The sequence below is a fragment of the Tamandua tetradactyla genome, chromosome 13, assembly GCF_023851605.1.
Source record: "Tamandua tetradactyla isolate mTamTet1 chromosome 13, mTamTet1.pri, whole genome shotgun sequence".
Classification (NCBI taxonomy): domain Eukaryota; kingdom Metazoa; phylum Chordata; class Mammalia; order Pilosa; family Myrmecophagidae; genus Tamandua; species Tamandua tetradactyla.
In genome coordinates, this window is record NC_135339.1 from 58,994,251 (window position 1) to 59,019,307 (window position 25,057).

At 44.2% G+C, this 25,057-nt stretch overlaps 1 protein-coding gene and 1 long non-coding RNA gene across 3 annotated transcripts; one reads left to right on the plus strand and one right to left on the minus strand.

Moving 5' to 3' along the window:
- Positions 1-5,664: 5,664 nt before the first annotated feature.
- MARVELD1 (MARVEL domain containing 1) lies at positions 5,665-9,417 on the plus strand. Its single transcript, XM_077125671.1, has 2 exons — positions 5,665-7,737; positions 8,484-9,417. The coding sequence occupies exon 1, from the start codon at positions 5,665-5,667 to the stop codon at positions 6,184-6,186; it is 522 nt and encodes a 173-aa protein (XP_076981786.1). The 3' UTR covers positions 6,187-7,737; positions 8,484-9,417.
- LOC143654105 (uncharacterized) lies at positions 7,797-12,630 on the minus strand. Of its 2 annotated transcripts, XR_013161670.1 has the most exons (3): positions 11,880-12,630; positions 11,410-11,562; positions 7,797-9,069 (listed from the first exon to the last, which is right to left on the minus strand). It is a non-coding gene; the product is annotated as an uncharacterized LOC143654105 (long non-coding RNA). The 2 variants fall into 2 exon arrangements; XR_013161669.1 differs by lacking the exon at positions 11,410-11,562.
- Between the last annotated feature and the right edge of the window lie 12,427 nt (positions 12,631-25,057).

The window sequence follows — 25,057 nt, forward strand, 5'->3', positions numbered from 1 at the left end:
GCCTTAGAACTGTAAACTTGCAACTTATTAAATTCCCCTTTTTAAAAGCCATTCTGTTTCTGGTATATTGCATTCCAGCAGCTAGTGAACTAGAACACCAATGGGATGATAAAGCTAATATGTACTGTGTTCCGAGCACTATCACATTTAATCCTTACAACAGCCCTTTGATGATGTAGTGCCATTATTTTTAATCTCATTATACCAATGCAAAAGCTGAGGGTAGGAAACTTGCAGGATCTCTTATAGCTGCTAAGTGATGTGGTCCAGTTGTAATAGCTGCAAAACAAACTAACCTCAAAATTTAGCAGTATAAAACACCATTTTATTGTGCTCATGGATTCTGTTCATCAGAAATTCAGACAGGGCACTGTGAGGATGGCTTCTCTCTGCTCCACAATGTCAGGGCATCAGCTGGGAGGACGTGAAAGCTGAGGTCTGGAATCATCCTAAAACTCATTTCTTATATGTTTGGCACCTGGGGCTCTAGGGCTTTGATGACCTCTAATATGACCTGGAACTTGCTGGCCTTACCTGAAAACCACATGTGAGTTTTCACCAACGTGGCAGAAATTGCATTGCCTGTTTTTGGCCTAACTCAGAAGTCACACAGTGTAATTTCTGCCATTCTATTCGCTACAAGCCCCCACATTCAAGCAGAGGTGACATAGACCCCACCTCTTGATAAGGAGGAGTGTCAAAGAAAATGTAGTCATTAAAAAACAAACAAAAAACACCACCAGACCCAGGCAGCTAGGATCCAGATTCCCTTCTTGTTTAATTACAGTGCTATTTTAAGGAACAGAAATTTGTTCAAGTTAACTCAAGTCATTGAGAGGGAAGCTAATATAAACCTACTGCGTGTTCACAGAAATGAAGTCCAGCTGTCTGACTTGGAGTGGACTCAGAGGCAGCTGTTCTTTCTCTCTCATTCTCTCATCTCTGCACGCCTTCCCCTTTCTCTTCTCTGCTTGATCAACTTCCTCTGCTCTACTCAGAATTTATACTGTATCCAAATTTGTCTCATGCGCTGGCTTTGGCTACCCCAACACTTTCTCTGCATGACAATTCAGCTAAATCCCAGGAGGAGGACTCTGATAGGCCCAGCATGGATCAGGAGCGGAGTGGGGGAAGTAAGGGCAGCCGCTTACTGGTTAAAACATACCATCTAGAGCCACAGTTCTAAAAGAGGCTGTGGGTGGGAGAGAGATGGCCGCCATGAGGAAGCAGGTCTCTCAAAGCATTTCAATTCTACTGTCGATTCTTGCTCCCTGAGTGCCACGACCGCTGGCCATGCTGACAGCTCCCGGATGGGTCAGGGCAAGATCCTCTTGGCTCTCTAGTGGCTTCTGTGACCTTTGATCTCTGTGCCACATTCCATTCCATCCGTCTAGGTTAGGTTGGTACTTCTCAACAGCAGAGAGAAAACCAGAGTTGGGGAAAATCTCCATAATTCCCCACATCTCTATGCTAGAGGTTCTGAGGCTCCAGTGGTATGGGGAAGTTAGAGACCCAAGCGATAGTGGAAGGAAACCACCATATCTGCTTTTTCATGGTTTGAGGAGGTAATGTCTTTAAAAAGTGTCTTTTGTGATACAGGATCTGAGAAAGTTCATGGTTAGAGAAGTCAAGATTCAGGGACTCTGAGGCAGCTGAGGCATTTCTAGTGCTCAGGACATCTAAATTTACTTCCTTGCTCTGCCACTTACATGTTACATCTATTCCCTTTGCCCCATCTCTTGGGGGTGGCACAGAGGGGCTCAGGTGGATGTTAGGCATTCGGTGGGTTTATGTTACAGCTGAGGAGCACTGAGCTTGGGAAACCCACCACTCACCCCCAATACCACCACCGTTTTAGTAAGCAATAAACAAACTGTTCTGTGGAAGAAAATGTTACCTAGTCGCTCATGCTTGATACAAACACAACCCTGAAAAATGGCTGCATGGGGAGCAGTCACGGCCTTGCACACCTAGTAAGAACATCCAGGGGTGCTCCGGACCCGTGGTGGACTGCCTCTCCCAGTGGCACCTAAACCCACCTCTGCTTGTAGAAATTCTATCCATCCTCAAATGACACTTTGTTCTTAAATTGAATTCGTTCCTGTGGATGTGAACTCTTGTAAACAGGACCTTCTGATGAGGTTACTCAAAGGGTGGACCAGCTGAATCAGGGTGGGTCTTAATTCTATTACCGAAGACCTTATAGGGAAGGTCACCTAGATAAAGCCAGAGGGAGGAGCCAGAAGCTGAATGTCAAGGGAACCAGGAAGAACAGGAAAAGCCAGGAGAGGCCACTGTGTGCATTGCCGTGTGTCAGAAAATCCAAGGATCAAAAACAGCCAGCCAGCCCTAGAACGGCGCAGTCTTCTAGGAGACAGCACGGCCTTGTTGATGCCTTGATTTTGGACTTCTCCTATCCTTAAAACCGAGAACCAATAAATTCCTGTTGTTTAAGCCAAACCATCGCATGGCATTTGCTGCAGCAGTCAGGAAACTGAACCACAAACTCCCTCCTCCCCTTTCGTATTTTCTTTAAGACCCTCAGTCATATGGCTCTTTTGGCCCCACAACTGTCCCTCCCCTACCAGCAGAGTGAAAACAGCATGAGGGCAGGAGTTGGTCCTCTTCATTCCTGCCTTCTCCATCCTGATTCTGTTTGCATCTAGCAGGCGCTTTTACCATATTTGTTGAGCTGGATGGAATCATGATCTTTCTGAATAGTTATATTTCTCCAGAGAGTTTGCTGGACTGCCCTTTGGAAAGTTTGCAGGATTCCAGAGGCTATAAATATCACTCTAAACCCACTCCCGGGAACTCCCTTGTAAGGAGCAAGACTTGGCTGCTGAGGCTGAAAGTTTTTGCCCACTAGGTGGCACCATGACCCTCAAGTCTCCAGGTGCCTTTTTTAGAAAATGGGAAAGTCTCTTTTCCCTCCCTCTTCATGTTTGTAGAGTTAGGTCCTCTGTTGATAGAAATAGCTCATGTGCTACAATCCTGCCATCAGGCCAGCACCCATATTCAGCCCCCAGCTCCCTAAGTTAGACCCAGTCCTATTCAAGACTGGTACCCTCTGAGAATTGAGGATGTCCCTCTGAAAACTGCGAGGGAACGCAGGGACAGGCTCTGAAATTGGATTCCCAAGTCCAAGATTTGAGTCACAACACTGACAGTCATTGTGTTTCTTTGGGCAAGTCACTAAACCCACTTGGGCTCTGATTTTCTTATCTCATATGGCAGCTGAGAATAAAATGTGGGAAAGTATATGAAAGCACTTTGAATGTGGATTTAGAGTCAGCTGCACCAGGGCTTTTGTTTAAACTGTCATCTACCATCGCTTTGAACAGGGTCAGCTTCCTTAACCCTCTAAGCCCTGGTTTCCCCATCAGGAATCACAGCTATTAATAATTTTTTAGGGTCGGTGTAAGGATTAAATACAGCAATGAATATCAAGTGCTCATCATAACGTTTAGCATATAGAAAGCGCTCAATTAATAATCATATATATGTATCATATATTTTGTACTCTCATCCCTTAAAATAGTGCCTGGAACTTAATAGGTGTTCAATATCTGTCTGTTAAATGAAAGAATTTTACAGATGAGGACACTGAAGCACAAAGAGGTGAAGAAACCCCCATTCTAGGGTCCCAGCATAAGGGGTGGTGAAGCAGCAATGTGTAGCCAGGCAGTCTGACTCCAGGGCCTAAATTCTGAACCTCTGTGTCCTGATGGTGGTGTGATAGAATATGCAGTGTTACGCATGGTTACGTGGTGTTATACATTACTGTTTGTTCGTCTAAATTATATATCCAGAGCTTTCTATGCTTCAGGAACCTGTAGGCAGGGCTGAGTTGGCAGTGGGAGGTATCAGCTCCCAAAAAAGTCACATAGTTTTTCTCCCCAAAGGGGAGCCAGGCTGTTGGAAGGCAGAGACCTACTCAGCTATACCAGGGGTCAGTGGACTCATCTCATGACCAGATGAGGGAATACCTCTGAAGGGTGGGATCAGCTGAGGGCCTAATGCACGCCTGGTTCCCAGGGTAAGAGAGGCTCTGTCAGTTCCATTGCTGTCTCTGCAGCCACACAGTCATCTACCCCACTGTCATTTAATGAGGGTCTCCTATGTGTCAGGTACAATAATGGATAAGACATGATAGCCAGTGGTTACGAGGTAGCAGATTCAGAACTCCTGCAGAGGGATGCTCCAAGTAGTGGCCCAGGAAAGGAGCAAACAACAGACTGGAGACAGGACCATGGGAGGCAGCATTAAAATTGGGCATTGAAGGATAAGTAGGAGTTTGCCAAGCAAACTGGAGTCTGGGAATGAAACTCATTCTGAGTTTATTTGGGAAACTTAAGAGGTTGGTGCAGTTGGCATGCCGAGAGGGACCATGGGTAAAGGAAGGAAGTAGAAAACCTAGCAGCTGGAAATTGGTTGGAGTCAGATTGTGAAATATGCCACATAGAGATGGAATTTAATCCTTTGTCAGTGGAGGAAGCATGTAATGGACAACCAGGTATGTGTTTTAGAAAGACTTCTGCAGAAGCACAAAGGTGGGGCAGGAAGGGGAAAGAAGATGGGAGACCAAGCGCAATTATCAGCTTCTTGGTCTCAACCCTTCTAGATTTCCTTTTTCTCGTAGGTAAAATTAGGAAAATGACACTATGTATCTCTGAGTACTGATTTAAGGCTTAAATGAGAGAATGTGTGCGATGGCACAGTCATAATAACGAAAGCATCATTAGGCTCCATGACAGGCTGTCTGCCTAGAGGTTAACCATTTGGATTTTTTCATTTTTGTCCTGGCCAGGTTAGCAGTTTTAATCTAGGCAAGACGGGAGGATGTCGAGCAGGGGACAGATAAGACAGCTGATAGGACTTTGCTTCCTGGAGTGTGGGAGGGGCAGTGAGGCATCTGGTGGGTGAGGGTCCCTCACTCTGAGAACTTGGGATGGGGGACACAGAGTCTGAAACCGACTTTGGACAGGATGAGTTGGGATGGCGCTTGCAGGACATTCCTGATGTCCAGTTGATACTAAATGTCAGTTTAAGGCCAGCACTGCTCTCCTTCTGCGCCCAGAAGGGGCCAGGAGGCCGCGGTGGGCATTAGGACAAAAGAAAGGGAAAGAAAGGGGCCCGGGTCAGAGGCCTGGAGGGAGTTCAGAGTGACCGGCTCTCTGCTCCTGGCGGAGACTGGAGGTAGGGAGGCAGGTCTGGCGGGGCCACCCCAGACAGGGCAAACTTCTGCCAGCAGAGCGTGGGAGGAGAGGGCGGGAGACCCGGGGCAGGATGGCGCGCGCTGCGCCCTGCCCTGAGGATGAAGGAATCAGAGCTGAGAGCCCGGCGCGGGGGAGAAAGGGGGGCGCCAGGGTGGGGAGCGAGCCAGAGAGAGATGGCAGGAAGCCGGGAGGGACGAGTGGGGGTGGAGACCGAGCAGGGGAAGGGAAAAGGGCGGGGAGGAGGGGTGGGGAGAGGAAAGGAGAAAGAGAGGAGGAGAGAGCGGAGGCGGGGTGGGGAGCAGGGGAGAGGAACAGTGAAGGACTGGGGGGGGGAGCGAGGAGGCCGCGGCGGGCGCAGCGGGTACCTCGGCCGGGCCGCCCCTGCGAGCAACGAGCCGCCATTCCGCTGCTTGGGGCGCCGCCGCCGCCACCGCGCCCGGGGGCCATGCTCCCGCCGCCCCCGCGCCAGCCGCCGCCCCAGGCGCGCGCGGCCCGCGGCGCGGTGAGCCTGCAGCGGCCCTTCTTGCGCAGCCCGCTGGGCGTGCTGCGGCTGCTGCAGCTGCTGGCCGGCGCTGCCTTCTGGATCACCATCGCGACCAGCAGGTACCAGGGTCCTGTGCACTTCGCGCTCTTCGTGTCGGTGCTCTTCTGGCTCCTGACCCTGGCTCTGTACTTCCTCACGCTCCTGGGCAAGCACGAGCTAGTGCCCGTGCTGGGCTCGCGCTGGCTGGTGGTCAACGTGGCGCACGACCTGCTGGCTGCCGCGCTCTACGGCGCCGCGACGGGCATTATGATCGACCAGACGAAGCGCCACAGCTACTGTAACCTCAAGGATTACCCTCTGCCCTGCGCCTACCATGCCTTCCTGGCCGCCGCCGTGTGCGGCGGCCTCTGTCTCGGCCTCTACCTGCTCTCGGCGCTCTACGGCTGCTGTCGCCGCTACCAGGGCGAGCAGGAGGTGGCGTGAGGCTTGCCCGTGCCCGCCGCGGCCCGGACGAGGGCGGGAAACCCTCCGGAGACCCGCGGGCCGCGTCCTTCCTGCCACCGCCACCGCCCCGCGCCCGCGCGTCCTGGCACTCTCCCCACGTTCCCGCTGACGCCTGCGCTCAGGAACTGGGACCCTGACACGCAGCTGCAGCCCGACGCCCGATGGTCCCCTCCAGGGACCAGGGCAGGGCTGTGACCGAGAGGAGGACGCAGGTTCAGACGGGCCGCCCTGCAGCGAAACCTCGCGGTTCCCTTTCCCTCTTCCCCGCTGCGAGCAAGACGTGGACAGGCGCCGCGTAGATCCGGGGGAGGCTCCCAAATAGGAACCAGTCTTTTGGCTGCGTCAAAGCCCCCGCCCTCCCGCCCTGCGATCGGAAGAGCATCCCCTTCCTCGGCCTTTTTTCCAGCCGCGGGTGCGGTGAAAGGCCAGCACGCTGCCGCGGGCGGACCGGGGACAGGCCCGGCGGGCTCCCGCAGGACGGACGAGTTCGGGATTGCATGGGCCTAACGCACGCTCCTTCCCGGCCCATCCCCTCGATCGTTGATGCCTTGGGGTGGGGCCCTGCCGCTGTGGTGCAGATGGCTGGGAAGGGGCCGCGGGCTGTTCCCCGGCCCTCACCACTGCACTCTACTCACCTCCGCCCCCACCCCATCCCCCACCCCGCGATTTTGTCCTCGAGGTTCGCTGAGCCTAGACCCAAACTCCCCGACTTCCCGGCCTCCCTTTCACAGGCTTCTGCCCCCCCATCCTGTCCGCCCCACCCCCAGATCTTTTTTGTATTAGAACCCCCACCCCCGCGCGCACACACGCACACACACACACATACACGACCTGCGCGAAATGTTAGGGCGAGTCTCGCCCTTCCTTTTACAGATGGGGACCAGCGCCTGCTCTTGGGAACAGCCGAAACAAGATTAGAACCTTTCTCGGAACTCCCAGTCCAGACTGTTTAAAAGCAGAGGTTGTTCCAGAAAGCCGGATCCAGGAGACACCTCTCTGATAGAGGCTTTAAAGGCCAGCAGGGTTTTAAGTGGTGCTACGCCCCTTTTCGGAGATTCACGATGCTCATTAGCACAGCAAAGGCTCTGAGAAGGCCCGCTGTAAAAGAAGCCTAGGTGACTTAGTTTACAGTATTAACCACCCTGGTCCTGCACCAGTTTTTTCCACCTTGAGATTCCAAACAGCCAGTGCTTGCTGTCTTAGCTTGCTTTCATTCCTAAGGAGCTCAGCCCACTGGCTTCGGGTCTGTTTGGAGATTTGGGGAGGGTGACTTCTTTCCCAGGGAATTTCTCTAGCGGGAGAAGAGGCCTGCTAAGTGAGGAAACCCTACACCAAGCCCTGGGGACTGGCAGACTTGAACACTCCTTTACATTGTTTTGGAAATGAAGCCAAGGTGATCCAGATGCTTTTTCAGTCAAAAGGAACATCTCCTGTAAGAAATTCTGCCATTGATTGGCAGGGGGCATTCACACCAACAGGAGGAGAAGCGCACCTGGAGCTGATGTGAACAGCTGGCTGAACCTCTGGACGGTAAGACATGTCTTGGTTTGCCGGAACTTTTGAAAAAAAAAAAACACAGAGCCCCCTCCTTTTCCAAAAACTAGAGGTTTTTATTCAGACAGCAAGTTGAAGGGGTGAAAATAATAGCCACAATGTTCAAAGATTTGCAAAAATCCAGACTTTTTGCACAGTCCTTCAAAGCTCTGCTCAGGATTAGAAACTGGAATGGGGGAGGCCAGAGTTTTCTGGTAAAACCTGTTTTTAAAGCACAGGCACAGAGGTGTTAGGTTTGTCTGTTGCAGTGTGGTGGTCACACCGGGGTTGGGTATACAGCACTTACATAAGATCTTGATGTGGCATTTCTCCAGCCCTAGTGTGTTTCTGGACCTCAAGGCATGTATTCATCCCATTCACTCAACCGTCTGCCATAGGAGGAAATGCGTCAGACAGGTTGAATAACTTGCCTAAGCTCTCACAGCTAGTGGTGGAGCTAGGATTTGAACCCTGGCAGCCTGGGGGTTAATACATGTTAGGTACTGTCATTGTGATTATTGTTGCTGATATTTTCTCTCTCCTCTGGGAAATCCAAGAACATTGAGTCCCAGGGTCCCCCTGAGTCCTTTGATGTCTCAGGTTGGGGTCCCACTGCCGTACTTCAGGATGGGTAACTGTCCCCCCAGCTGTAACTGCTGGCGCACACCCAGCCTGGGGGTGGGCTTTGGTGGGACAATTCAGGTTGCCCCAGAAGCACAGTGACTTTGCTTCTTCTCTTGCAGGTTTCCTTGTTGCTGGAACAATGGAGCTTCTCACAGCCTGGTCATTCCAGATTCCCCCAGGGCCCAGTTCCCTGGGCTGGCAATACCATTTTGGGGTCTCCATTGGTTGGAAGGGCAGACGGGGGCGAGAGAACAACCGCTGCCCAGCAACTTCCCTTCACACCGGCTTCTACACTGTCCAGTGGAAAAGTCAAGATGGGTGAAGACTTATTTTTGCCTTAGCCCAAGAGCATTCCTGATTCCCCTGGTGCCATGACTTGAGCATGATATTCCGGACACCTGGAACTGATTCCGTACTCCCCTGTGCCCCAACAATGGGTTTTAGCTCCAGCTTTTCATCTTTTCACTTTTTTAAGCTCACCAACTAAGTTGCATCCTCAGCTCAGGTCCAGCCCCCTGAGGACCTCCTCAGCCCCCCAGCCCATGGTGCTCTGTCTATGGTCCGATGACCTTTCTCAGGAGCAGGCATCTCCTTGGCCTTCACGGTGCCTCACCCATGCAGATGTGCTGCAGCCTTCCAGAGCTCACTGGCTCTTCTAGATGTGCCTTTCTGCTTTGGCCTCCAGATGCTCGGCAGTCTCTCTGCCTGCCAGGTGCAAGAAGACATGTAGGACTATCCCCCGACCCATTCCCTCCACCCCCTGGGGACCCCAGGCCACAGGTATGGCCACCTGACCTGGCCCAGGACTTTTGGATACTGGAGAGCCTCATAGACCTCCGTCTTCAGGCGCCAGGGCTCAATCCAGCTCAAGACCATGCTGGGCAGCTCCAGGCCCTAACATTGGGGCCACTTGAGGACCCAGGAGAGGATTTCTCCAGTGTTTTACAAAGGCCAAAAGGGAGGATGGGTAGGGAGAAGGAACCAGTGGGGCTCATTCAGTATAGTGTGATTTCTAATCTGCTTTCTGAATAAAGTTTGGTTTGTTTGATTTCAGTATCTGTGTCTTCTACCCTGGTCCTTGCAGCAATCCTCTGTGCCAGGTCCCTCCAGCTTCCCTCCATCCTCTCATTACCCCACACTACCCTGCTGTCGGCATCTGTAGCCTGGGACCCAGTCCCAGCAGCTTTCCCTTCTGGGAGGGAAAGAAAGAGGAGTTCACAGATTTCCAATGCAGTTAGGGCCAGGAGACAGGGGTTACCTGAGGGCAGAAGGCAGAGGAAAGAAAACTGCCTGTTTCTGTCCCTGAGTGAGGCTGAAGGCAGTTCCAGAGGCCCCCATTCCGGCTCTCAATGAGCCCAGTGTTTGAGAAGCCTTGCTGCCTGCCAGGCAGGCGCAGGGTGCCTGAGGGCATGCAGCCAGAAGGGTCCTATTCTAGCCCCATCATTTTACAGAAGGGAAACAAGCCCAGAGTGGGGCAGCTACTTGCCTAATGCAGCACAGCTGACTAGGGGCAGAGTGGGGTCACTGGGGACCCAGGCCCGGATCTTTTCGGCAGATCACACTGATGTCTGGTGTTGCTTCCTGGATCACACTCCATCTGGCTCTTCCAGATCCCCCAGAGATCGAATACGCAGGCCAGCCATGGTTTGCTGACCAAGATGCAGGCTTCCCTGCGGGCTCCTCTCCTTCCTGTGTCCCGGGCCTGATTTCAAAACTCATTTTTAATAGCTCCAGACTAAGATCAGCTGCTGTGTGTGCTCAGACACCCACTCTCTTCCAAAGCACCCTCCCTTAACACACATGCGCTTAACACACGTGTGCACTTCCCCCTCCTCCTTGTGGTTTGGGATTTTCAGGGTGGGGAAAATGCCACCAGTTGCTGAGGTCCCTCCCTTACTCCCCACTTCCCTCTTTTGTCTATCCATGAGTTTCATGCAAAATAAAAAGTGGGTACCCTTTATGCAAAGGCTGGTGAGCCCCGTCCTCTACTCTACTTTCGTTTGGTAGAACATTTTGTAATTGTGAATATGCCTTTCCCACATCACCTTTTTAAATCTTCCTAACAGTGTTAGAGGTTGGCATCGTCCGCTCTATTCCATAGAGGAAAACATGGAGCCCCAGAAAGGGAAAGGGCCTTATCTGTGGTCACACAGCTGGCAAGAGACTGTTCTGGAATGAGAGGTTCTCTCCCTACCCCTTGGCAGCTGGTTGCTGACCCTTGTACTCCTCTGGCAGGCTCTGGAGCTTTAGAAAGAGTTTGCCTTTCCCTTCCGGGGCTAGGTATTCAGGAACCTTCTAATCTGACATTTCCTGTCTAACGTTGGGAGGATTTGGCATTAAGACCCTGTTTCTCAGGGACATAATGAGTCCATTTGAGCCGGAGGCTTCCGAGAGCGCTGCTCATTGATGTCTACCAACTTCTCCTGAGTAGTGCCTGCTTTCCTAGGAATCGGGGGGTGGGGGGTGGGGGGGGGGGTGGGGGGGTGGCTGTGCGGAAGAGGGACTAATAAGCCAAGGTTCTTGAGGATAAAAGAAAAGAGCAACGAGCAACAGTGGGTGGTAAACCGAGAAGGAGGGAGGGATATATGAGAGTGAAAGGTCTGGTTAGTGCCATTTACTTATGTATTTATTGTTTTGTTACAGAATAAAATATTTGTTTGTAAAAATAAAGTAGTAATAGTATCCATTAAAAAAACAAACTACAGAAGTATATAAAGTAAAAAGAGAACATCTACCATCTAAAAAAAGAGAACATTCGACTATCTTAATCTCATGCTCTAGAGATGAACCACTGTTAATAACTACAAACTCTCCTTTCCCTTTCAATAACTAATCAAACATATATGGATGCTTGCCTGCCATGCCAAAAACCCGGTTTCAATTCCCGGTATATACATACACACGCACCTACATTCAGATTCTTCTACATGTTACTTTTAGGTTTAACAATAATATAACTCTAAAGCTTTCTATGTATCCATATAAACAGTAGTCAGGGACTGTGAAAACTTTTGCGGGCTTCTGGAATCTCTGTAGGTTTCTCACCTTGGTTAATTGTGTTAACTCCTTTGGCTGCTTCCTATAGAGTTTATTGAAACCCCCAAAATGGGGTGGGGGTGTGTGATTCCTTTTCTCAGATGAGGAAACTGCTTAGGGAAGAGTCTTGGCCAGGTCTGTTTTCTTTTTACCCTCTGCTGCCTAGAGTAGCAAGGAAGAGCAGACGCATGGGGCAGCTGCATCCCTCTCCATAACCAGAATTGGGGAGAGGGAATCCCAGGGACTAGGGCTAGTGGGGGCAACTGGAAAGAGGGGAGAAGGGCCTGAGATCTCTGGGCCTCATGGGTCAAGGGAAACTGAGCAAAGGAAAATGACCATGCTGGTGAGTGGTCAGAGCCAAGAAAGCACGTGGGCGTAACCGACAGGGCTTTCTGTGGGACCCACCCACGCCAGCAGCCCCTTCAGTTTCACGGAAATTCCAGTCTGGCTCCTTGTCATCTGCAAGCCTTTTGCCTTACCTCTGCCACTACTCCATTTCTTTTGAACTGCGTTACTATTTGGGGTCCTCTCATCACAAAGGCTATGCGGCTCCTTCCTCGGCACTGACGGGGACCAGGAATGCCACTTCATGCCCGCGTCTCCTTCGGATCGACGCAAATTCTCGGTGCTGTCATCCCCAGAAGGCCTGCAGGGGGCGCTCCAATTCCCCAGACACAAAGGGGAGAAAGGGAGCTAATTTTCCGACGTGTGAGCTCTGAGCATAACGGGTGCCTTATATAACATCTTTTATCATCCTTACAACCCATGAAATATTAATATTCCTTGACAGGCAAGGAAAACGGCTTGGGGTGAGGGAGTAAACCGATTTGCCAAGGGCACTTGAGTACTCAGTGGCAGAAACAGGATTCAAACTCAGGTCGGTGTGGCCCCATAGTTTCGCCCTTCCCATCACAACATGCTGTTACAGAAGGTTTCCTGGCAGACAAACTTTTTCTCTCAGCCATCCAGACACTTCATCCACTGTTAGTCTGGGGTTTGTAACTGTCGTGTATTGAACTAAGGCAGGAAGGAAAGACTGGAGAGAAGGTGATGTCGTTACAAATCGGAATCATGGCAGCTTCTCCCTTTCTGGCTCACAGTGACGTTAGATGGTCATCTTCAGGTTTAAGGTTGTCTGGCTGAAGTCAGCTCTCCTGTTCCAAGAGAGCATTCACTGGAACCCTCCACCTTTCACAATCTTGTTCTGTGTCTGTTGTGTCTCCTAGGAGGTTAGCGTGATTGGCTGGAATTTTAAGAAGAGCTCAGACTGTGACGTCATGGTGAGCTCAACCTCTCATTAGCTGTCCGCTCTCGGGCAATTTCCTGAATCTCTTTGCATCTCAGCGTCACCAGCCAGTCAATGGGAATAATATTAGCATCTATTCACTGGGCTGATGAAAGGGTTTAATGAGATGATGCCCACAGAACCCTTAGCACAGTGCCTGGCAATCTAGCCAACATGACTCTACCCTCAGCCACATCACAGCCTGAGTGCTCATAAATCGTCAATTTCCTTCTCCACCCCACCCTAGGTCCCTCCCTCCCCCAACCTGAGAAATGGCAATCTGGGAGGATCTCTCTCTCATTTGCACCCTCCATTCTTTCTTATGTCCAGACTTAGTTTCCTGAGTTGTTTTTTCTCAAAAGCATGGCGTGGAAGAATTGAAATTATTATCATATACCCGAAGGGAACCGTCTTCTCTCCAGAATCTGAAATCATTCTTTCCCTCCTCCTTCTTCCCGTTTGCAGTTCCCTAGTCCTGCTTCTGTGCTCCAAGCAGTTCCCTCTCCTGTCCTCCTTTCAGTCTGAAAGGACCCACTGTTCTCCAGGGTTCTGGGATACCAGCTCCTTCTTGAGAGATGAACTGACTAACCACAAATCTGAAAATATCAGTCATGGATGTTCACAGACTGCCTTTTCTGTGTGTGTTTGCAGGATCTTCCAGAATGCCTTCAAGTCAAAACCTAGGCAGCCATAGGGGACATTTCTCAATAACGGTTTAGCACGTGGCTTCTTTAGCTGTTGCTCTCTGGCATTTTGCAACATGTATTTCCTAACTTCCCTGGTAAGCTCTGTTTTATTTACCAACTCATCACCTTCTCCTCCCAGCCACCCCTGCTAACTAGCTACATTGCTGGGTTTGTTTTTTCCTTTTAGGTTAAGCCAATGAACTACCTCAGTGATTTTTAAAAAAATATTTTTATTGATAAAACCAAACAACATACAAACAAGAACATTCTTAATATTCCATATATGGTTTACAATCAGTGGCTCACAATATCATCACATAGTTGTATATTTATCACCACAATAATTTTTTAGAACATTTTCATTACTCCAGGAAAAGAAATAAAAAGCAAAAAGAAAAAACTCATACATACCATACCCCTTACCCCTCCCTCTCATTGATCACTATTTTTCCTATACCTCTTACCACTTCCTTTCATTAATCACTAGTATTTCAATCTACTCACTTTATTTTAACATTTGTTCCCCTTATTATTTATTTATTTTTAATCCATAGTTTTTCTCATCTGTCCATACCGTAGATAAAAGGAGCATCAGAACAAGATTTTCATAATCACACAGTCACGTTGCGAAAGCTATATCATTATACAATCATCTTCAAGAAACATGGCTACTGGAACACAGCTCTACATTTTCAGGTAGTTCCCTCCAGCCTCTCCACTACAACTTAACTAAAAAGGTGATATCTATATAATGAGTAAGAATAACCTCCAGGATAACCTCTCGACTCTGTTTGAAATCTCTCAGCCACTGACACTTTATTTCGCCTCTTTTCTCTCTTCCCTCTTTTTGGTTGAGAAGGTTTTCTCAATCCCTTGATGCTGAGTCCCAGCTCATTCTAGGATATCTGTCCCTTGTTGCCAGGGAGGTTTACACCCTCGGGAGTCATGTCCTACCTAGAGAGGGGGAGGGTGGTGAGTTTGCTTGTCATGTTAGCCGAGAGAGAGGCCACATCTGAGCAACAAAAGAGATTCTCTGGGGGTGACAGGCCTAATTTCAAGTAGTCTTAATCTATCTTTGCGGGGATAACTTTCATAGATTGAGGGCTTGGCCTATTGATTTGGTTGTCCCCAATGCTTGCGAGAATATCAGAAATTCTCCAGTGGGGGAAGTTGAATCTTTCCCCTTTCTGGCCATTCCCCCAGGGGGACTTTGCAAATACTTCTTTATTCACTGTTTAAATCACTCTACCTCAGTGATCGTAATGTAGGTGCCAGAAGACCAAGATGAGGGGGTGTTTTTGTAGTGACTGTGATAACAAAGGTAATGATGGTGACCTGATTATTGATAATGACAATAATAGGAATGAAGATTACATGAACTCTCTGTAATCTTGTAGTCAAAGTTCACGAAATATCTTTACAGTCATTATTTCATTTGATCCTCATGACAACAGGTGAATAGTGTAGATAATAACTGCATTTTGTAATTGAGGCTCAGAGAGGTGAAGTGGTTGCCGAGATATTTCTCTTTTTTTAAGAACTTTATTTTGTGCAAAAACCTGCACGAATTTGTACAGTACATAAATTGTACAATTCGATGCATTTTTAAAAAATTTTTTTATTAATTAAAAAAAATTACAAGAAAGAAACACAGATGTTCCTAATATATGCTCATTCCGTTCTACATATATAATCAGTATTCACAATATCATCACATAGTTGCAAATTCATCATCATGATTTCTTAGAACATTTGCATCAATTCAGAAAAAGAAATAAAAAGACGACAGAAAAGTAAAACGAAAACAGAAAAAAAAATTTTACATAGTATACCCCTTACCCCTCCGTTTCATTGATCACTAGTGTTTCAAACTAAATTTATTTTAACATTTGTTCCCCCTATTATTTATTTTTGTTCCCTATGTTCTACTCGTCTGTTGACAAGGTAGATAAAAGGAGCATCAGACACAAGGTTTTCACAATCACACAGTCACATTGTGAAAGCTATATCATTATTCAATCATCCTCAAGAAACATGGCTACTGGAACACAGCTCTACAATTTCAGGCAGTCCTCCAGCCTCTACATTACATTTGGATAACAAGGTGATATCTAATGTGTAAGAATGAATTACCTCCAGGATAACCTCTCGACTGTGTTTGGAATCTCTCAACCATTGACACTTGCCTCATTTCACTCTTCCCCCTTTTGGTCGAGAAGGTTTTCTCAATCCCTTGATGCCGAGTCTCAGCTCATTCTGGGATTTCTGTTCCATGTTGCCAGGAATGTCCACACCCCTGGGAGTCATGTCCCACGCAGACAGGGTGAGGGTGCTGAGTTTGCTTGTTGTGTTGGCTGGAGAGAGAGGCCGCATCTGAGTAACAAAAGAGGTTCTCTTGGGGGTGACTCTTAGGCCTAATTTTAAGTAGGCTTGACCTATCCTTTGTGGGGTTAAGTTTCATATGAACAAACCCCAAGACTGGGGGCTCAGCCTATAGCTTTTGTTGTCTGCACTGCTTGTGAGAATATCAAGAATTCAACTTGGGGAGGTTGAATTTTCCTCCGTTCTCACCGTTCCCCGAAGGGGACTTTGCAAATACTTTCCACTCACTGATCAAATCACTCTGGGATTTATTGGGGCATCAGTCTGACAGACCAACAAAATCTCATGTCCTACCCAAGGTTCCATGTACTTATGTAATTCGAGGCATTTTGAAATATGTATATATCTGTGACATCATCACCACAATCAAGAGAGTGAACATATATATGCTCCAAAGCTTACTTTTACCCTTAGTAATCCCTCTCTTCTTCAGCTCCCCCGTCCCATCCCCAGGCAACCACTGATCTGTTGTGACTATAGATTAGTTTTGTGTCTTCTAGAGTTTTATATAAATGGAATTGCACAGTATCTGCTCTTCTTCTTTTTTATTTCATCTGCTTCTTTCACCCAGCATAATTATTTTGAGATTCATTTATTGTGTATCATAACAATAGTTCATTCATTTTTATTCTGAGTTGTATTTCATCAAGTGGATGCACTTCAATTTGTTTATACAGTCAGCTCTTTTTTTTTTTTTTTTTTTTTGCATGGGCAAGCACCGGAAATCAAACCCGGATTTCCAGCATGGCAGGTGAGAACTCTGCCTGATGAGCCACCGTGGCCTGCCCTATACAATCAGCTCTTGATGGACATTTGTATTGCTTCTAGTATTTGGTTATTGTAAATAAAGCTGCTGTGAACATACATGTACGAGTCTTTGTGTGAACATATGCTTTCATTTCCCTTGAGTGAATATTTAACAATGAAATGGTTCGGCTGTGTGTAGGTGAATGCTTAATTACTTTTGTGGTTGTTTTAAAAAATAGATAATTTTTGGTACAGCTTTAGATTTACAGACTAATTAAGCAGATAGTAAATAGAGTTCCATATTTCGACCCACCCCATATCCTCACCCAACACATAGTTTTCATTATCATTAGCATCTTGCACTGGTGTGATACATTTGTTACAAATTGATGAACCAAAACTGATCCATAATTATGAACTAAAGATCAAGTTTACCTTAAGGAACTTTTTGTGTTCTATAGTTCTATTTTGTTTTGACAATATTTTAGTTTGCAAGCTGTTGAAATGCGATATACCAGAACTGGAATGGCTTTTTAAAGGGAGAATTTATAAATTACAAATTTACAGTTCTAAGCCTATAAAAATGTCCAAACTAGGGCATCCAGGAAAACATACCTTCAAGGAAGGCTGCTGGGTCAGGAACACCTCTGTCAGCTGGGAAGTCAATGTGACTGGCATCTGCTGGCCCCTTGCCCCTGGACTCCGTTGCTTCCAGACTCTATTCCTGTGGGAGTTCCTAACTTTGCTTTTCCAGGGATGGCTTTTATCTCTTGGCCTCTCTTGGCTCTCTACAGGTACTGGTTTGCTTATCATCTCATGGTGGTGGCTGTTGGGACCCAAGCATCTCCAAACATCCTTTGTCTCTCTTCTCTGAGTGCCGGCATTTGAGTCAGCTCTGGGCTCTGAAGTTTATGTCAGCTCTGTCATTTCTGAGGTTTCTCCAAAATGTTTCCTCTTTTAAAAGACTCCAGTGAACTAATCAAGACCCACCTGGAATGGGTGGAGTCACATCTCCATCTAGTCTAAAGGTCACATCCACAATTGGGTGAGTCACATCTAAAAGTTTCCAACCTACAGTGTTGAATCAGAATGAAAAGAAGTGGCTGCTCCCACAAGATTGGATCAGGATTAAAACGTGACTTTTCTGGGCACATAATAGCTTCAAGCTGGCCCAGACAATTACATAATGATATATATATATATACCCATTACAGTTTAATACAAAATAGTTTCACTGCCCTAAAAATCCCCTGTTTCATCTAGTCATCTCTACCCGCCATCCCCTCAAACTTTTGCAACTGATCTTTTAAAGATTTCTACAGTTTTGCCTTTTTAAAATGTCATGTAGTTGGAACAATACAGTTTGTAGACTTCTCAGACTGGCTTCTTCTTTTTTTTTTTTAATTAGAGAAGTTGTGGGTTTACAGAATAATCATGCACAAAATACTGGATTCCCATATACCACAATATTATTAACTCCTTGCATTGGTGTATACATTTTTTTACACTTGATGAAAGCACATTTTTATTATTATACTATTTTATTATTATGCTATTAACTGTAGACTAGGTTAACTTAGGGTTTACTGTTTGTATGGTGCAGTAGCTTGGATTAAAAAAATTATTCTGGTACCATATATACAATTAAAATATCCCCTTTTAACTATATACAGATATATATTACAGTACTGTTAATTACATTCACAGTGTTGTGCTACCATTACTACCATCCATTACCAAAACTTTTCCATCATTCTAAAAAGAAACTGCAAACATTTGAAGCCTTATCTCCTGATTCCCTACCTCGACCCCATCGCCTGGTAACTTAGATTCTAGATTCTGATTCTGTGAGTTTGCTTATTCTAAATATGTCATAACAGTGGGATCATACAATATATGTCCTTTTTTGTCTGGCATATTTCACTCAGCATAATGTCTTCAGGGTTCATCATGTGGTCACATATATCAGGACTTCATTCTTCTTGATGGCTGAATAGTATCCCATGGTGTGTATATACCATATTTTGTCTATCCATTCACTGGTTGATGGACACTTGGGTTGCTTCCATCTTTTGGCAATTGTGAAAAATGCTGTTATGAACATTGGTGTGCAAATATCTGTTTGAGTTCCTGCTTTCAGTTCTTTTGGGTAGATAGCTAGTAGTGGGATTGCCTGGTCATATGTTAATTCTATACTTAACTTTTTGAGGAACTGCCAAATTGTCCTCCATACTGGCTGCCCCATTTTATTTATATTTCCACCAAAAAATGAATGAGTGTCCTATTTCTCCACATCCTCTCCAACACTTATAATTTCTGTTTTTTTTCTTAAATAATATCCATTCTAGTGGATTTGAAACGATATCTCATTGTGGTTTTGATTTTCATTTCCCTAATGGTTAATGATGTTGCACCTCTTTTCATGTTCTTTTTGTCCATTTGTATATCTATTCAAGTCTTTTGAACCCTTTTTAATTGGCTATTTGTCTTTTTGGGTTGAGTTAAGGGATTTCTTTATGTATTCTGGATATTAAACCCTTATTGGATATATGGGTTCCAAATATTTCCTCCCATTTGGGCAAGTTGTTTCATTTTCATGATAAAGTCCTTTGAGGCACAAACATTTTTAATTTTGATGAGGTTGCATTTTTCTATTTTTTCTTTTGTTGCTTATACTGTGGGTGCAAAGTCTAAGACGACTGCTTAAAACAAATTTCTGAAGATGCTTCTCTACCTTTTATAGTTTTGGTTCTTATATCTAGATCTTTGATCCATTTTGAGTAGATTTTTGTATATGGTGTGAGGTAGGGGTTCATCTTCATTCTTTCGCAAATGGAGATTCAGTTTTCCCAGCACCATTTGTTGAAGAGAGAATTCTTTCCCAATTGAGTGGTCTTTGCACCCTTGTCAAAAATCAGTTAGCCATAAATGTGAGAGTTGGTTCCTGAGCTCTCAATTTGATTCCATTGAATAATACGTTTATCCTGTGCCAAATCCATGCAGTTTTATAATAAGTATTAAAATTGAGAAATGTGAGTTCTCCAATATTGTCCTTTTTCAAGGTGGCTTTGGTTATTCTGGGCTCCTTAGCTTTCCAAATAAATTTGATGATTGACTTTTCCATTTCTGCAATGAATGTTGTTGGACTTTTTATTGGGATTGTGCTGAATATGTAATTTCTTTGGGTAGAATTGACATCTTAACAATATTTAATATTCCAATCCATGAATACAGAATGTTCTTCTATTTATTTAGGTCTTCTTTGACTTCTTTTAGCAATGTTTTGTAGTTTTCTGTATACAAGTCCTTCACATCCTTGGTTAGAGTTATCCCTAGATATTTGATTCTTTTACTTGGTATTGTAAATGGAATATATTTCTTTATCTCTTTTTTCAGATTATTCATTGCTGCTGTATAGAAACACCACTGGTTTTTGTGTGTTGAGCCTGTATCTTGCCATTTTGCTGAATTATTTATTAGCTCTATTATCTTTCTTGTGGATTCTTTTGGATTTTCTATTTATAGATTCTCATCATCTGTGAATAGGGAAAATTTTACTTCTTTTTCTAATTTGCATGACTTTTATTTCTTTTTCTAGCCTAATTGCTCTGGTTAGAGCTTTCAGTACAATGTTGAATACCATTGCTGAAAGTGGGCATCCTTATCTTGTTCCTGATATTAGAGGAAAAGCTTTCAATCTTTCACATTGCCTGTGATATTAGCTGTCAGTTTGTTATATGTGTCCTTGTTGTGTTAAGGATGTTTCCTTTTATTTCTAATTTTCTTGGTGTTGTTATCAAGAAGGATTGTTGGGTATTCTCAAATGTCTTTTTTTGCATCTATTGAGATGATCATTTTTTTTCCTTCATACTATTAATGTGATGTATTACATTAATTGATTTTCTTATGTTTAACTCCCTTGCAGTATTGGGATAAATCTTACTTGGTTGTGGTGCATTATCCTTTTAATGTGGATTTAGTTTGGTAGTATTTTTTATTTTATTTTTACATCTGTATTCATAAGGGGTATGGTTCTGTAATTTTCTTTCTTGTGATGTCTTTCTCTGCCCTTGTTATTAGGGTAATCTGGCCTAATAGATGAGTTAGGAAGTATTTCTGTCTCTACAATTTTTTGAAAGAGTTTGAGTAGGATTGGTCTTAATTCTTTTTTGATGGTTGGTAAAATTTACCAATGAAGACATTTGGTCTTGCTCTCTTCTTTGATGGGAGGTTTTTAATTATTGATTCAACTTTTTACTCATTATTGGTCTGTTATTGAAGTCTTCTATTTCTTCTTGAGTCAGTTTACATAATTTGTGTAGTTCTAAGAATTTCTTATTTCATCTAGGCTATGTAGTTTGTTGGTGTATGTTTCGGTTTCCTGGCTGCTAAGCAAATATGTAATGGGTTACATAATAATGGAAATTTGTTGGTTCATGCTTCTGAGACTAGGAGAAGTTCAAAATCAAGGTGTCATCAAATTGATGCTTTTTCCCAGAAGACTGTGGCATTCTGGGGCTAGCTGGTGGTGATTCTTGGTCCTTGATTTTTCTATCACTTGGCAACGCACAAGGCCGCCTCTCCTGGCTTCTTTATTCTCTTCTGGGTTCTATTGATTTTCAGCTCCTGGCTGCTCCCTCTGGCTTTCTCTCCAGGTGATCTTCCCTATAAGGCTTTCAGTAATAGCATTAAGACCTATCCTGATTTACTGGGCCACACCTTAACTGAAGTAATATCATCAAAAGGTCCTGTTTACAAGAGTTCATACCCACAGGAATGGATTAAGTTTAAGAACATGTTTTTCTAGGCTCCAAACTAACACAACATACAATAGTTTATTGTAGCCTCTTTTAATCTTTTTATTTCTATGGGGCTGGTAGTAATGTATCCCCTTTTATTTCTGATTTTAGTTATTTGCATCCTCTCTCTTTTGTTCTTTGTCAGTCTAAGTAAATGTTTTGTTAAGTTTATTGATCTTTTCAAAGAACCAACTTTTAGTTTCATTGATTCTCTCTATAGTTTACTATTTTCTATTTCACTTATCTCGGTTCAATCTTTTTTTTTCCCCCGTTCAATCTTTACTATTTCTTTTCCTCAGTCACTTTGGTTTTAGATTGCTTTTATTTTTCTAGCTCCTCCAGGTGTGAGGGTAAGCTACCAATTTGATATCTTTCTTTTTTTTTAATATAAGCATTTAGAGCTATCAATTTTCCTCTGAACATGCCTTTATTTATTTTTTATTTTATTTTATTTTATTTTATTTTATTTTTTTATTAATTAAAAAAAGAATTAACAAAACAATTAGAAATCATTCCAATCTACATGTACAATCAGTAATTCTTAATAACATCACATAGTTGCATATTCATCATTTCTTAGTACATTTGCATCAATTTAGAAAAAGAAATAAAAAGACAACAGAATAAGAATTAAAACAATAATAGAAAGAAAAAAAAACAAAAAAAACAAAAACAAAAAACCTATACCTCACATGCAGCTTCATTCAGTGTTTTAATATAATTGCATTACAATTGGGTAGTATTGTGCTGTCCATTTCTGAGTTTTTATATCCAGTCCCGTTGTACAGTCTGTATCCCTTCATCTCCAATTATCCCTTCTCTTTTTTTTTTTTTTTAATTAACGGAAAAAAAGAAATTAACCCAACATTTAGAGATCATACCATTCTACACATGCAATCATTAATTCTTAACATCATCACATAGATGCATGATCATCATTTCTTAGTACATTTGCATTGGTTTAGAAGAACTAGCAACATAACCGAAAAAGATATAGAATGTTAATATAGAGAAAAAAATAAAAGTAATAATAGTAAAATCAAAACAAAACAAAACAAAAACCTATAGCTCAGATGCAGCTTCATTCAGTGTTTTAACATGATTACTTTACAATTAGGTATTATTGTGCTGTCCATTTTTGAGTTTTTGTATCTAGTCCTGTTGCACAGTCTGTATCCCTTCAGCTTCAATTACCCATTGTCTTACCCTGTTTCTAACTCCTGCTGAACTCTGTTACCAATGACATATTTCAAGTTTATTCTCGAATGTCCGTTCACATCAGTGGGACCATACAGTATTTGTCCTTTAGTTTTTGGCTGGATTCACTCAGCATAATATTCTCTAGGTCCATCCATGTTATTACATGGTTCATAAGTTTATCTTGTCTTAAAGCTGAATCCATTCTGCCATTCTATGTCTTTTGATTGGGAAATTCAGTCCATTAACTTTTAGTGTTATTACTGTTTGGATAATATTTTCCTCTACCATTTTGGCTTTTGTATTATATATATCATATCTGATTTTCCTTCTTTCTACACTTTACTCCATACCTCTCTCTTCTGTCTTTTCGTATCTGACTCTAGTGCTCCCTTTAGTATTTCTTGCAGAGCTGGTCTCTTGGTCACAAATTCTCTCAGTGACTTTTTGTCTATAAATGTTTTAATTTCTCCTTCATTTTTGAAGGACAATTTTGCTGGATATAGGAGTCTTGGTTGGCAGTTTTTCTCTTTTAGTGATTTAAATATATCATCCCACTGTCTTCTAGCTTCCATGGTTTCTGCTGAGAAATCTACACATAGTCTTATTGGGTTTCCCTTGTATGTGACAGATTGTTTTTCTCTTGCTGCTTTCAAGATCCTCTCTTTCTCTTTGACCTCTGACATTCTAACTAGTAAATGTCTTGGAGAACGCCTATTTGGGTCTATTCTCTTTGGGGTGCGCTGCACTTCTTGGATCTGTATATTTAGGTCTTTCATAAGAGTTGGGAAATTTTCAGTGATAATTTCTTTCATTAGTTTTTCTCCTCCTTTTCCCTTCTCTTCTCCTTCTGGGACACCCACAACACGTATATTTGTGCGCTTCATATTGTCATTCAGTTCCCTGATTCCCTGCTCAAGTTTTTCCATTCTTTTCCCTATAGTTTCTGTTTCTTTTTGGAATTCAGTTGTTCCATCCTCCAGTTCACTAATTGTAGCTTCTGTCTCTTTAGATCTACCATTGTAGGTATCCACTGTTTTTTCCATTTTTTCTTCTTTGTCCTTCACTCCCACAAGTTCTGTGATTTGTTTTTTCAGATTTTCTATTTCTTCTTTTTGTTCAGCCCATATCTTCTTCATGTCCTCCCTCAATTTATTGATTTGGTTTTTGAAGAGTTTTTCCATTTCTGTTCGTATATTCAGCATTAGTTGTCTCAGCTCCTGTATCTCATTTGAACTATTGGTTTGTTCCTTTGATTGGGCCATATCTTCAATTTTCCGAGCGTCATCCATTATTTTCTGCTGGTGTCTGGGCATTTGATCAGATCTCCCTGGGTGTGGGACCCAGCTGGTTGAAAGGTTTTTCTGTGGAATCTCTGGGCTCTGTTTTTCTTTTCCTGCCCAGTAGGTGGCGCTCGTGGCGGTCGTTTGTCTGCGGGGCAGTCGGCCGGGAAACCGCGCGTGGAGGCGGGGGTCGCTGGCCGTGGCTTGGGGGAGTGCCGGTCCAAATTGCCCAGCTGGCCCGAGACGCCAAGCGTGACGGGAGGGCCCCGCTATCCAATGTTCCCAGTCAGACCGGGGAGCCACGTGCGTGGAGGGGACCCCAGACGCCAGCCACCCCAGCCGGGAAAACGTGCACCCCTCGGGTATCTCACAGCAGTGGATTCTCCCTACCCGTTCAGCCGTTCCAGAATGGGGTACGCTGTCTTTTTTGGTCTCTGTCGTGACTCCGGGAGCTGTTTTGTATTGTTTCTGTTTCTTTAGTTGCTTTTCTGGAGGAGCAACTAAGACCCGCGCGTCTTACTAAGCCGCCATCTTCTCCGGAATGAGCATGCCTTTATTGCTTGCCACAGTTTTGGTATGTTTTGTTTTCATTTTCATTAGTTTCAAGACATTTCTTATTTTCCCTTGGGATTTCTTCTTTGACTCATACATTGTTTATGATTGTATACTTTTATTTCTGCATATTTATGAATTTCCAGCTCTCCTTCTGTTATTGATTTTCAGCTTCATTCCATTGTGGTTGGAGAAGATGCTTTGTATGATTTCAGTCTTTTAAAATGTATTGAGGCTTGTTTTGTGACCTAATGTGGATTATTCTAGAGGGTGATCCATGCGCACTTGAGAATAAAATCTACTCTGCTTCTGTTGGGAGAAGGTTGTAGGTCTGTTGGGTTTAGTTGGTTTACAGTATTATTTACGTCATCTGTTTCTATCCATTATTGAAAGTGATATATTGATGTCTTCCACTGTTAATGTAGAATTGTCTATTTCTCCCTTCACCTCTGTCAATATTTACTTCATGTATCTTGAGACTAGCATATATATTTATAATTATTATATCTTTTTGATGAAGTGATCTTTTATCAATATATAGTATCTTTTTTTGTTCCTTGTAACTGTTTCTTACTTAGACTGTATTTTACCTGATAGTATAGCTACCTCGGCTCTCTTTTGGTTACTGTTTGCATGGATTATTTTTTTCCCAATCTTTCACTTTCAACCTACGTATGTCTGAATTTAAGGTGAGTCTCTTGTAAGCAACATATAATTGTATCATCC

Coding starts and splice junctions, on each gene's coding strand:
- MARVELD1 (XM_077125671.1), top strand. CDS start 5,665: ATGCTCCCGCCGCCCCCGCGCCAGCCGCCGCCCCAGGCGCGCGCGGCC.